A 13677-nucleotide genomic window follows, 5' to 3' on the forward strand; every position below is an offset into this window, starting at 1 on the left:
TGCAATCTCATTTAGAAATAGTTTATATCAGAAAACATTTGGACTTCATTTGCAGGCTAATGACAGCAAGTCATAATCATAAAAGTTATTTAACCTCAGTCATTAAGGGCTTGCTTTTCCTTCTCTCACTAACTAGGACTTTCAAGATCATTATATTTGGAGGTTCCTCCGACAATATCTTATGTGACATCACATGCCATATCCAAAACAGGTAGACTAGATGACTTCACAGAAAGATGGCATGATGCAGGAATCCCAGACAGAGATTAAGAGATTAAGCTTTCTTTTCATAAAGATAGTACATAGCTTTCTTGAATGCTCCTGCCAAAATCTCAGCACTTTGTAATGGGGTCTCCTAATGGGAATTATTAGGCAATGATCCAAATACCTTTCAAATGAACTAAGGAACTACTTTCAATAAAAATCAACATAAATGTATTTTTAAAATAAATAAAACTTCATGATAGACTAACAAATATTTTAAAATATTTCCAGGGCTTTCCTTTGTTTCCCAGTCTCTTTGGGGAAAAAAAAAAAAAAAAAACTGAAGAAAAGCAAACAAGAAAACTGACTATCTCTAATCCTGACAGAATATATAAAATCTGAAGGAAACCCAGATGACTGATAGAAACATCCGTACATCACTTGCTGTCCAAAGAATTTAAACATTAAGAAGTTCCTCAATCTCACATGAATGAAATTACTGATAAATATAATGGGCTCCACTTTTTGGGGGGGAGGGGCTCTACTTTTTAAAAAGAAAAAAGTTTCTTAAAAAGTAGTGGTTTACGACTGGGGCTGTAGGTCAGTGGCAGAGTGCGTGCCCAGCATGCGTGAGGCACTGGGTTCCATCCACAGCACCATATAAAATAAACAAATAAAATAAAGGCATTCTGTCCATCTATAAATACAAGAAAAAAAAATTTTTTTAAATGTAGTGGTTTAGTCAAGCATGTAATCCCAGTGGCTCAGGGGGCTGAATCAGAAGAATTCCAAGTTCAAGACCAGCCTCAGCAATTTAGCAAGGCCCTGAGCAACTTAAGGAAACACTGTTTCAAAAGAAAAAAACAAAAAAGTGGTTAAGTGCTCCTGGGTTCAATCCCTGGCACCAAAAAAAGGTAATGATTTACATCACAAAAAAAATTCTTTATATCATACAGTGATTCAACTCAAGAATTCTATTAGATAGTAGGTATTTCAGTTCATTTAAAATTACTTTGTATATGTGGCCTGGGGTTGTGGCTCAGTGGCAGAGTGCATGCCTAGCATGTGTGAGGCCCCGGGTTCGGTTCTCAGCACCACATATCAATAAATAAAATAAAGGTCCATTAACAATTTAAAAAAATTAAAATAAATTTCATTATTTAAAAAATTACTTTGTATATGTAAATACATCCATATGCAACTCTGAAAGAGTTCCTCTTATGCCTAAAGCAAGATAAGTACCTTTTAATTTCTACAATTAACAAAAAGCAAACTATCACACTTAACCAGGGTATCCTGTTAAGAAGCTGATCACAGAACTGTGTGCAAAATTCAATTTCTGGACCCACTATGCAAAAAATGCAAACAAAACAAAACAATGAATGGCCATGTCAAAACTAGTTAAAGGCTGAGAGAAAAATCTGCTTAATGAAGCAGACACGAGGACAGTCCAACTTTTAGAGCACACATAACCAAAACATAAAAGCCTATTGGCTCTGCATGTACAGTTAAGTAAGGGTTATTCCTAATTCTTTGCTGCCATTTCTGTTAAGTAGACAAAAAGAAGACCAAAAAAAGTCATATGTTAATTTCAAAACCAAATTACCCTTAGAAAGAGAAAAGATTGAGAATCAGAGCCAACAATATACCATTAAAAATATAAACATATATAAGGATGCATCTATATGTATGTGTGTGTGTGTATATATCAATCACACATATGCTTTCTGAAAAGTCAGAAAATGGTTTAAACAGTCAGGAATGAAAAGATAGTTAGCAAGGTATCAGAAATCCAGTAAAATCATAGGAAGGTGCTTACCAGGACAAACAGTGATTTCTTCTGCAGAACTCTCTGGCATAAGGACTAAGCTTCTCTTATTGGTCAAAGCAGCAATACTGGAAAAGAACCAAACTCCAGGTGAATTCCCAGTAAAATAAATCAGAATACCAGGCCAAAACAACAGTGAGTCATTCACAAAGCCACAAGCAATCTGATACCTGCTGTCCAATACCACAAAGGCACAACAGGGAAGCAAGGAGTCCATAGTGAAAACTCTAGGCCAGAAACAGGGAAAATAAACATGCTTATAACTTGGGTTCCAGCGAAATAACTGAAGGAAAAGAAACCCCCTTTTGGAGTCTTCACAAAGGAAGGTGGAAGGATAAGCATTATCTGCAAATATCACAGAAGACAAAAAATTCCACTTCAACAAAAAAATGTCAAAGGTGTTTTATAGCCTCCATTTCAGCCTTCTGAAGGCTAGAGACATGTAAAGTAGATAGAGATTCTCCCGACAGCACATTAACTTTTCCATCACCTCACAGTTATATTTCCTCTTTATCTCAAGATGTAGCTTTCCAAACAACAAAAATGAAATACAATTCCAAACTATCTCACAGCAAAAATCTGTCCATATAAGTTCAATCTCTCTTCCAAGGAAAACTTAATTATGAATAGCTTCCCTCATCCAACCTTCTGGTTTTCCCTGCCTGTTCATGGAATGCTAACTCCTCCTGACACAGAAACACATGGCTCAGAGATCTGAGCATCTGAACTACTACTCTCATGCTTCACAGAACTTTATGATTAGTTTGATCAAGTATGCAAGAAGACGCTTAAAAACACAAATTCTCATATCAACCAAGAACCACAAAGAGAGAACAGCCATCACTGACTCAAGATAAATAACTAAATCTTGACAGGAAACCACAAGTGATTTCTCTCTCTAAATAAAACATCTCATAGCATTTGTTACAAACCCACGCCAGACAGTTTACTCTGCATGTAACATTAGGGTTCTATTCAAAGGGTCCATCACAAAACAATTTGCTGACATTTATAAAATGGGCTAATCAATTTGAAGTCAAACCACATTGCCTGCAATTTCAACTCTCTCCTGGTGACAAAGTGTATAATCATTTATTAAAAACCTACATCTGCTCTGCACAGACTCACCACAATAAAGCAGAAAGGTCTACAGGGAACAGAAGGCCTACTCCAGTTAAAAACACTTCCAAAACTGTCTTAACCACAGGAGAATCAACCAAAGCCATATTCTTCAGCCCAAGAAGAAATACTTAGTACTGTCCACCAAAAGCCTAAGAAAGAACACTACCTACATTACAGCAAATGGCACTGGGCCTCAACTTCTATATAGGAGATGACAATCACTTAATACAAAACTACATTCTTGAGAAATTCCCAAAACTCAACTATCAAACAAAGGGAGAAAGTAGTTGGAAAACTGATCCAGTTAATACCACAGTTTATAACCAATCAATCATCATCTATTATTAAAATAAGAAGACTTAAAAGGTAACCCTATCAACAAATCAGCAATAAAAATTAATGGAGGAGGTAATACAAATAAATCCATTTGTAGAAAAGATGAGATACAAACAAAAAAGTGGCATAGGATCTATGTGGCCTGAATAATATAATGATAGGCATCAAAGAGGATGTAAGTCTTGAGAGTAGATTTAAAAGATATACAAGGTTTGGAAATAAGCATAAGAAAAGTAACAAATGGAGAAATAGATAAGAAGAATACAAGGCCCATAAAGACTTCAAATTGGTAAAGGAAGCTAGGGTTAGTTAAGAGAAGCAGGATGACCACTTTTCAGGAATAAGATAAATGGGATTTATGCCAAAATAACTGGGTGGACAAGAAAACCTCTAAGATCTCTTCCAGACTCAATATTCTAGGCTTTTATGAAATGAATATTTGAAAACTTGGAGACAGTAATGATTTCTCCTAGTCTGTGCTTATATTATAAAAGAGCTAAAAGTTCCGTAGCAAGTTGTCCAGATGTAGTCTCATTCATGTGGTTCATCTTCTTTATGTTGATACCATCAGAAGAGACTGGAACTCAAAACAACATGCAATCTCACCTTTGTGAGGCAGGTACAGAGTTTCCTTCTTCAGAAGTTTCTTCAACAAATAGCCCTTGGGAAGACTGCAAAGAAATATGTAACATCCTAAATACACAGGCACAGATGAACTGGTTTCTCCTTCTTTAAAAAAAAGAAAAGAAAAGAAAAAAACAGGCCTAGGATGTAGTTTAGTGATAGAGTGCTTGCCTATCCCATATGAGGTCCTGGTTACATCCCCAGCACAATCCCCACCTCAAAAATAATAGTAATCGTTCAACATTATCACTCAGCAATAAATATAAAACATTTTTCTTAAGTCATTAAGTTTCAGTAAAAAGAAAACATACCCTGTGGAGACGAAAGACTGGTATTTGAATCAGATCTAGATCACCTACTAACTGTAATTTTGGGTAAGTCATATCTGAATCTCTTTTCTCATCTTAAGTATTAACACAGATTATTATTATGAGAATTAAGCAAGATTTTAATTATGCAATGTACTTTGTAAAATGCAAAACCTACATAAATATTAATTAGTAAGTCGAATGTATTATGATACCAGAAACACAATTATAAAGCTTTTGTTGTGGGAGGGAAAAATAGAAAAGTCCAGTTTTCAACAGAAATACTGAGCTGGGAAAAACACTATGACCCATGAAAGCTACCTCTCTGAGCATAGCTAGGACATAACATAGGACATTCCAAAGGGAAAGCTATAAAGATTCTTTTTGCTACAAATCTGCCATTAAGGTATGGCTACCTAACTATAAAGATACCTTTTAAGAAATACAATGGCCAGGTGGGTGGTGCATGCCTGTAATCTTGCTGACTGGAAAGTTGAGGCAGAAGAATCACAAGTTTGGGCCAGCATCAGCAACTTAGTGAAAGCCTATCTCAAAATAAAAAATAAAAAAAGGCTAGAGATGTAGGTCAGTGGTAAAGTGCCTCTGGGTTCAACCCCTAGTAGGCAAAATTCTTCAAAAATAAAGAAACAATAGGGAAAAAAAGCAATGCAATGATTGGGACTGAAATAAGAAAAACACATTTGCATTGACTCATGGTAGAATCAGTGCAAATTATCAACACATTGAATGTTGATGTACAGAAAAAGCAGCTTCTTTTACCTTAAGTAGACTTCTGACAAAGTACCTTGTCTGTGAAGCTTCTTCCAGTAGATATAAAGCTACTGGCTGAAGTGTTCAGAGTTTCCTAACAGGATAAACGACCTAAACAAATTAGTCATCTCTCTACCACTCAGGTAAATGATGAAATACACCTTTTTAAAAAGGGAAGGGAGGACTGGCAATATAGCTCAGTTGCTAGAGTGCTTGCCTTGCATGCACAAGGCCTTGGGTTCAATCCTCAGCACCAAAAAAAAAAAAAAAAAGTTTCTGGGGAGAGGGTGGTGGTGGGGTAGCTGAATCAAGTCTTTAGTCAAGAAGAAGGCATAGTTGTACAGATCAAGAATGTAGTTATTATGAAAAATGAGCTGAATAAAACTATCAAAAGAACTAAAATAAAACAGCAATCAATACTTAGCCTGATTTTGTTTGAACTTACAAGTTCCTTTTTAGAATCTTTAAAAAAAAAAAAAAACAGTGAACACTGACACCTAGTGTCCACTTAATAGAATTTTCCTGACTTAGAATTACTAGATGACTAAGCCCTAAGACTTCAGAAACAATCATTTGAAAAAATCAGTTATAAGACACTTCCATATCCACCTTAATATCTCCAGCTCTGCCAGTGTAATTGTTTTAAAAATTATTGTTCACCTTTTAAGTGCCAGGCCTATTCATTTTACATCCATTATCCTGAAATCTCCACAAGAACCTTATGAAGCAAAAATTATTATTTTAAAAATGAGGAAAATTAAACTTCAATGTTAAATAATTTGCACAAAATTAGACAACTGATCAAAAGTGGAGCTGGCACTTTCCTGAACCCAAAATCCATGTTTGAACCACTACTGTTATGTCGCTTACATAAATGATCATCTTCCCAACCATTTCAACAAGAAATCCCAAGAATGTATTCATTTGAGTAAACTATTTTAATTTCTAAAGTTATACCTTAAAAGGAAGCAAATTGAATTTAGCTGTACAGTGAGGTTCTTTCAGAATATGAAAATAAGATAGCAAAATGTGCAACCAAATTTGATTAGACTACCTAAATCTAAATAAAGTGAACAGGAAAATGTAGAAATAAAGCTCTAAAGAATCTGTGGCCTAATCAAGATATTACATTTTATACTTAAAGAAATAAGTTACAGGGATGGGATAGTTTGATTGAATCTTAAAAAAGAAAAATCCAAAGATCAAAATCAAGTAGTGTTTTCAACACCATGGCCCGGGAAATGAAAATGAATTAAACCATCAGCCAGTCATCACAGAAATGGCCTCTGTTGTAAGGCAATGATCGCTTATCAGGTCTTTCCATAGACTAGTTAAACCATCTCTTCAAGTTTCCATTTTCTGATTATTACTTCAGCTTTCTAGATACATTCATCATAGAAAGAGGTAAAATAAATGGTGGATCTGAGTAGTCTGGTCACTAAAAATGTCTTTATTCCATAAGAAACGTGTCATTTGGTGTACATACATCACCTTGAAGTTTGGCTAAGTAACAGTCACAACTCCACACAATGTGGTAATTTCTGGAAATAAGTTCCAGCACCTAGACTGAAAAATTAAGGATCAGACTCTGAAAAGTAGTGACCACATCAACATCTCCCTGCCATAATGCCACTGAGGTGACCTCTTATCTTCATTAACAACTTTCCTTGTCGCAGCAATGCCAGAAACGAGCAATAATCTGATTATAAAGTTTTAATAACCTTCATTACAGACTATGCCATTTGACCAAAGGTAAATGTTTTTTTTCTGAGTCTCAATTCCTGAGACTCTCTTGCTATCTCTATCAGCTAAAGAGTTACACAAGTGGGCAACTCCAACAAAGTCATGTTCAACAGAAATTATAAACACCCAAATTCCTTATACACACAATTCCTGAAAGCAAGAGATCAGGATAAAAGGGAAAATTATGAATATAATATTTTCATTATTTGCCTGTATAATCAGTAAGTTTGTTTTATTTTTTTAAATGTTAACATGGCTGTAGTGAACCATGTATTTTCATATACTGCTAGAGCGAGGAAATACAAATTTGAACAATCTTTCTGAAAAGCAATGTGGCAATAAATAGCGAGTCTGTATGTTCACAATTCTTTTTTTTTAAACAAATAATGAAATTTTTTTCATATTTATTTTTTAGTTGTAGTTGAACACATTACCTTATTTCACTTATTTATTTTTATGTGGTGCTGAGGCTCAAACTCAGGGTCTCTCACGTGCGAGGTGAACACTCTATTGCTAAGCCACAACCCAAGCCCCCTTCTTTAATATAGTATTTTTCTGGCTTCCTATAGCCCAAGGGCACTGACTTTGAATGAAGAAAAGTTTCACACAGATCTAAGTTTCACACAACCAAAATATCCAGTGATTAAAAAAGTTTTAAAAATATATAATATGGTAAACTCATAAGCCAGAATATGTCATTAAAAATGAAATCTAGGGGGCTGGGGTTGTGGCTCAGAGGTAGAGCACTTGCCTAGCATACATGAGGCACTGGGTTCGATCCTCAGCACCACATAAAGTAAAATAAAGTTATTGTGTCCACCTATGACTAAAAAATATATATATATTTTTAAATGAAATCTAGGCTGGGCATCATGGCACCACCTGTAATCCTAGCAGCTCAGGAGGCTAAGGCAGGAGGACAGCAAGTTCAAAGCCAGCCTCAGCAATTTAGTGAGGCCCTAAGCAACTTACTGAGACCCTGTCTCTAAATAAAAACTAAAAAAGAGCTGGGGATGTGGCTCAGTGATTAAGTACCCCTAGGTGCAATCCCTGGTACCAAAAAAAAAAAAAAAAGAAAAATCTATAGATAATTTTAATATAAGAAAATGATTACATTCATATTGTAAGTTAAAAATTCAATAATGTACTAACATAAGGGCTGGGAGTATGAGCTCAGAGGCAGAGTGCTTGCCTAGCAGGTATGAAGCCCTGGGTTTAATCCCCAACACTGCAAAAAAGAAAAAGGAAAAAAGACTACATTGAAATACCTTTTTCATCTCTCAGATTGGCAATGTTCAAGAAGTCTGATAATGCTATACTGGTATGGGTACAAAGAAACTATATTCATACATTGCTGGTGATTGTGTAAATGTATACAACTTCTAAGGAGGAAAGTTTGACAATATCTAACAAAATTGTAAATGCAGATATCCTTTGATCTACCAGCTATATCAACATGAGATTATCCTACAAATATCTCCCATGTGGATGAAATGTTTAAGAAAAATCACTGCAGTGCTGTTTGTAATAGGAAATATTGGAAGAACTTAAATGTTCACTAATAGACCATTATTGGATAAAACAAACTATGATTCATTCACACATGGTATATACCACATCCAAAAAGAAAAAAGATTAACAAATGAAGAAATTCATTATGTAATATTATAACACAATCTCATAGATATTAAATTTAAAAGGCAAGGGCAGAATAAAGTGTTTAGTATGCTATTGTTTGTGTAAAAACAGTGGGGAAAAGAATATGTATAATACTTATGGTATATAAATTCCTTGGAAGGATGTACCAGAAACTAGTAACACAGATTGAGTCCAGAGAGGAGAAATGGTTGGCTGGAGGGTAGAGACAAGATTTTTAAATTTACATCTTTTTGAATTTTTGTCCCTGTGAATATTACCTAGTCAAAAGTAGCTTTTTAGAAATAAAATTTTTAAACAATAATAAATTATGATATACCCATATGATAGAATGTTTTCAAGTATATTTAATAAATAGGAAAAGACCTAGAATAAACCATAAGGTGGGGGAAAGGAAAAAAGTTTACACTGAACAGTCTTCATTTTGTTCAAAAATTAAGTAGAAAATTATATTTTATATGTATAGAAATAGTGATGATTGCCTGTTGGTGGTGGAATTATAGGTAATTCTTTATATTCTGTACTTTACTAATTTTCTCTAGAGAGCATGTATTACTTTAATCATTGGGGGGAACCACAAAAAATACAAAAAGCTAAAATAATCCTTGTTTAATCTGTGAATAAATCATCCTTAATTACAGCATCACTGACCCTTACCTGACCATGACTGGTTGTTGGTTCTTCCTCCAACAAAAGTTTCTGTTTCAAGCTTTTAATTGGGCTTTCTTGGAAATCCTTGGGTTTTGAGTGCCAGACAGATGCCCTAGACTCCTGCCTCTCCTCTGTGTCTTCATCTCCCATATCTTCTGAGATGCCTTCATTTTTTTCACTAGCCTGATCTCCTTGGCCACATTCATTCTGGATCAGAGAAGGAGGGCTAGGTAACACTGGTTCCCCAAACCCTTTTTTTTTTAAAAGCTGCCTCTGAGCCATTTTTAAGCTCTTTTGATAAACCTCCAACTGGCAGAGAATGACCTTGGTATATTGATTAGGGTCTACTCCAGCAGGGCAGAATGGAATACCCCAGAAGTAGTGCACATTTCCCCCAGTGTCCTGAAGAACTTTGGCATCTGCTGGGGTAGGCAGACAGTGCCTAGATGTGTCCCCCCTACCCTGGGCAGCTTTGAAAAAAGCACAACCCCTCCCAGTACTTTCCTGTGGCTTCCCACACTTTGTGTGCTCAGCCAAGTGGCCAGTACATCTGTCAAAACATTTAACGTTCTCATTTTCAAACACTGGCTGGCTTGACTGGTCCCAGCTTCCTGAGCTGCCAGAGACCGGCTCCTCTTCAGTGTTTTCAGTGTGGTCCCAAGGCTCCTCTCTTTCCTCAGCCTCGTTTCCCTGACTGATATGTGAGCCTTTAAACAGTGATGGAGGTACCAGCTGCCATATGCCTGTAGGTATTTGAGAAAAAGTAGGGCTAAGGACAAACTTTTTAATTAAGAGGGGGTTGGTAAGCTATCACTTACCAAGAATTATAAAATGTGGGTAAGAAAAGCTCTTCTTTGGGTTTAACCAAAGGTTGGATTTTCCTTGGAGATAAAAGTACGTTGGATATTAGTGAGATCTCAACTACTTTCTGTTTGAACCTCTTTAACATCACCAAAGGGATTTTGGGCATTTCTACTTTCAAAATGAGATCCCTGTGATATGGTTATAGTTGATGAGTAGAAGGAACCAGAACATGCCTTCAGTGGTCCCAGAGTCTGTGGTTTTCTCTTGGTGGGACTGTGAAGATGGTCCAGTGGCCAGAGGTCGAGATCTGGTAGCAGAGGCATCAGAAGGCCGGCAAGTCTGAAACAAGTGATCCCACACCAGACCAAGTTTATTATTAAAACAGCTATATATGAAGAGTCACAGGAAGGACAATAAGGGGAAGCCACTGCCCCTAGGAGTTTTTCTTCTCCAAAATGTAGATGCTCAATTCAAATGAATTCCATAACATGTACTGAATGCCTATGTGCAAAGTGCTATACTAGATCACTATACTATTCCCTTTTCAAATACGAGGGGCGAATGGCATAAATGATGGCTTGGGCTGGATGCAGTGGCACATGCCTACAGTTCCAGCTACTTGGGAGATTGAGCAGGAAGACCACTTGAACCTGCAAGTTCGAGGCCAGTTTAGATAACATTTCAAGGCCCCATCTCAAAATAACAACCAAAAAAATCAAGGATGGCTCAGAACCTGCCTTTGGCAAGTACCTTAATATTTAAAATAATTTGAATTGTACATATTCAAATCACAACTTAACATTATTTTAAAAACTACCCATTCCTTTGTTCTCCCCACAAATCAGGGGAGGTAAACATCTGATCTTGCTTCTTTTGGAATTCTTGGTGTTCTCTAACTCTTTTTAGGAATTGTCAACTTGCTATGGTTCTTTTAAGCAACAGACTCAAAAAAGCTGTGGGTAGAAGAAAACTCAAGTATTTATGAAATATTTCAATTTGGGTTAACCAACAATTCAACATGGATATTAAAAATTATTATGGGAAATATCTGTTAGTTGAAAACTCTATAAAATACCACAGCTAGTTCCTAATGCAATTATAACAATGTAGAAGTCAAAAAACATTGCTGATAAATCCCACAAACTTTTTCAGCATAGCATATTTACATTCAGGCTTTCAGCAATGGCTTTTCTCAAGAGCTCTTCTTCTTCCTCCTCCTGGCTGTTCACCTCCCTAGCTTCCTGCTCACTCATTTTAAGAGCCAGAGCAAACTGCTCTTCTTCTGTCATCTCTGTAAGAGGATAGGGAAAAGAGAGAAAAGGATACCACAAACAATGAATTAGCCTGGAAACAAAAAACAACAAACAACAACAATAACAAAAACAGAATCCTTAACTTTTAAACTAAGGACACTAAAAGCCATTGAGTTCAATTTTGTAATCTAATAAATGAAGAAAACCACAAAAGGTGAAGTGTTGGTCAAGATCATTAGCAACAGTTACAAGAACCCTGGGTAAGCTCCTAAAGATATTGTCTTTGCCTGTGTTGTTCATTATATCTTCAGCATCAGAGAGAATGGCACATGATAAATAATTAATAAATACCTGATGAATGAATAAATACCATACTGCTTTATGCCCAACATTTAACCAGAATAATTCTACTCTTCAGAAACCTCTGATATATCCAATAATGGAGAACATTCCTAGTAAAAATCAATTGTAGTATAATGAAGGAATGTTTGATTCCTAGTCTAGAGCATGAAATATACAAGATGAGCTAGAATATTTTTCAAAGCTGTGAGCAAGATATTCATCAAAACACTACAAAAGAACTCAGGAGCCAAACTTTAAAAAAAAAAAAAAAAAAGAAACCCTCACTGGCCAAATATGGAAGTGGAACATCAATAAACAAACACAATAGATATATGCTAAATATATCAAAGAATTGAATAGGCATAATTTGGTTGGAGTAGGAAGAGGTGATTCTGATTTAGACAGTTCTCTAATTTATAAGTCAAGAGTTGAGGTCTAATTTAAAGAGCCATTGGCCCCACTGTTTCTATGAAAAGTCTTACACATCAAGATATTCAGTGGATCTTGCCTTCCAAGAATCAATTTTGTCACCTTAAGGATGATATCACTTCAATTCAGAATGCATGATCCAACCTGTAGTATTTACTGGTATCAAATAAATTTATGGTATTCCTTTATCATTCTTTCTGTGAATGCAGAATCTGAAATGTTGTCCCCTTTTACAATACTGATGCTGTTAATGTGTTTTCTTTTCCTTGATCTGTCTAGTTAGAGGCTTATGCATTTTATTGAACTTTTTATAGAACCTATTTTTAATTTTTTTCTCAGTTGTATGCTATCTTTTATTTCATTGATTTTTTGCCATATTTCTTTCTTTTCACTAACTTTGGGTTATTTTACTCTCCATATTATCACGTCTTAAAATGGGAAGCTTGGATCACTGGTTTTAAGCTTTTCTTCCTCACATAAAGCTATTAATTTCCTTGTAAATTTTGCTTTTGTTGTGTTCCACAAATTTTGTATGTTTCCATTTTCATTAAGATCATTTCAAATTCAATTTGGGTATATTTTTTGTTTGGATCCAACTTTAGGGATTCCTTTATCTCTGTTAATTTTGTGTTATTTTTTTAAATATGTTCAATATTTATATCATGACCTAGAATGACCCGACAATACCCTTCTGCTATTTAATCCTCCAGATGAGTTCACTTATATTTTTTAGCACCTATCTAAATTATAACAATATAATTATTATTAAGTAATCATTTACTTAATGACTTTAGTGACATAATATATATTCATTTAATATAACAAATGTAACATTCTGGTGCTAGATGTTGATAATGGTGGAAGCTTAATATGTGAATGGGCAGGAGACATACAGGAATTCCCTGTACTTTCCACTTATTTTTGTTGTGAACATAAAACTTCTCTAAAAAAATAGTCTATTAATAAAAAAATTTTAAAGGTTACCTGGCTAGTTACTCAATAAATATTACTCGTGTCTGTCATAAAAGTTATTTGCATTGTAGATTCAATTAAACCTTAAAATTCCTACATGCGTTTTAATAAAACTGAAAATAATTCTGAAATTCATATGGAAATACTAAAATTTATATGGAAATGCAAAAAATCTGGAATAGCCAAAGTATTTATTTATATTTATTTAATATAAATACTAATCTTTAGAAAGAATAAAGACAGAGAAATTACTCTGACATCAAAACTTGGTATACTTACTAATCAAGATAGTATAGCTGTGGCCTAAGTATCAAACAGATCACTGAAACAAAGTTGACAGGAAACACTCATACAAATAATTTTCTATAAAGGTTCCAAGGCTATCTCAAAGCACAAAGGAAAGTTTTTTCAATAAACATGGCAGAATAACTGGAAAAACTATGGAAAAAAATAAAACTGATGACTATTTTAAACCACATCTGAAAATTATTTTAGGTATATACCTAAACACAAAAGTAGAACTTCAAATTCATAAAAGAAAGTTTTGCAATCCCAGGGTGGGCAGAGATTTCTAAGACGAAATCCAAAAAATAGACACAGAAATTAAAATCTTCTGCTTAACAAAAGACACTAC

At 34.9% G+C, this 13677-nt stretch overlaps 1 protein-coding gene across 3 annotated transcripts in view; it reads right to left on the minus strand.

The window, feature by feature from the left end:
• Window positions 1-13677, minus strand: part of UIMC1 (ubiquitin interaction motif containing 1) — a 123942-nt gene that overhangs the window by 49404 nt on the left and 60861 nt on the right. For all 3 annotated transcript variants that reach the window (XM_081307268.1, XM_081307266.1, XM_081307267.1), the window contains 3 exons: window positions 11214-11338; window positions 4097-4161; window positions 2024-2100 (listed from right to left, as the gene is read on the minus strand). In XM_081307268.1, coding sequence (XP_081163394.1) covers window positions 2024-2100; window positions 4097-4161; window positions 11214-11338 — 267 coding nt within the window. The remainder of the gene's footprint in view (window positions 1-2023; window positions 2101-4096; window positions 4162-11213; window positions 11339-13677) is intronic.

Source organism: Spermophilus citellus (assembly GCF_964194105.1).
Source record: "Spermophilus citellus genome assembly, chromosome: 1".
Classification (NCBI taxonomy): domain Eukaryota; kingdom Metazoa; phylum Chordata; class Mammalia; order Rodentia; family Sciuridae; genus Spermophilus; species Spermophilus citellus.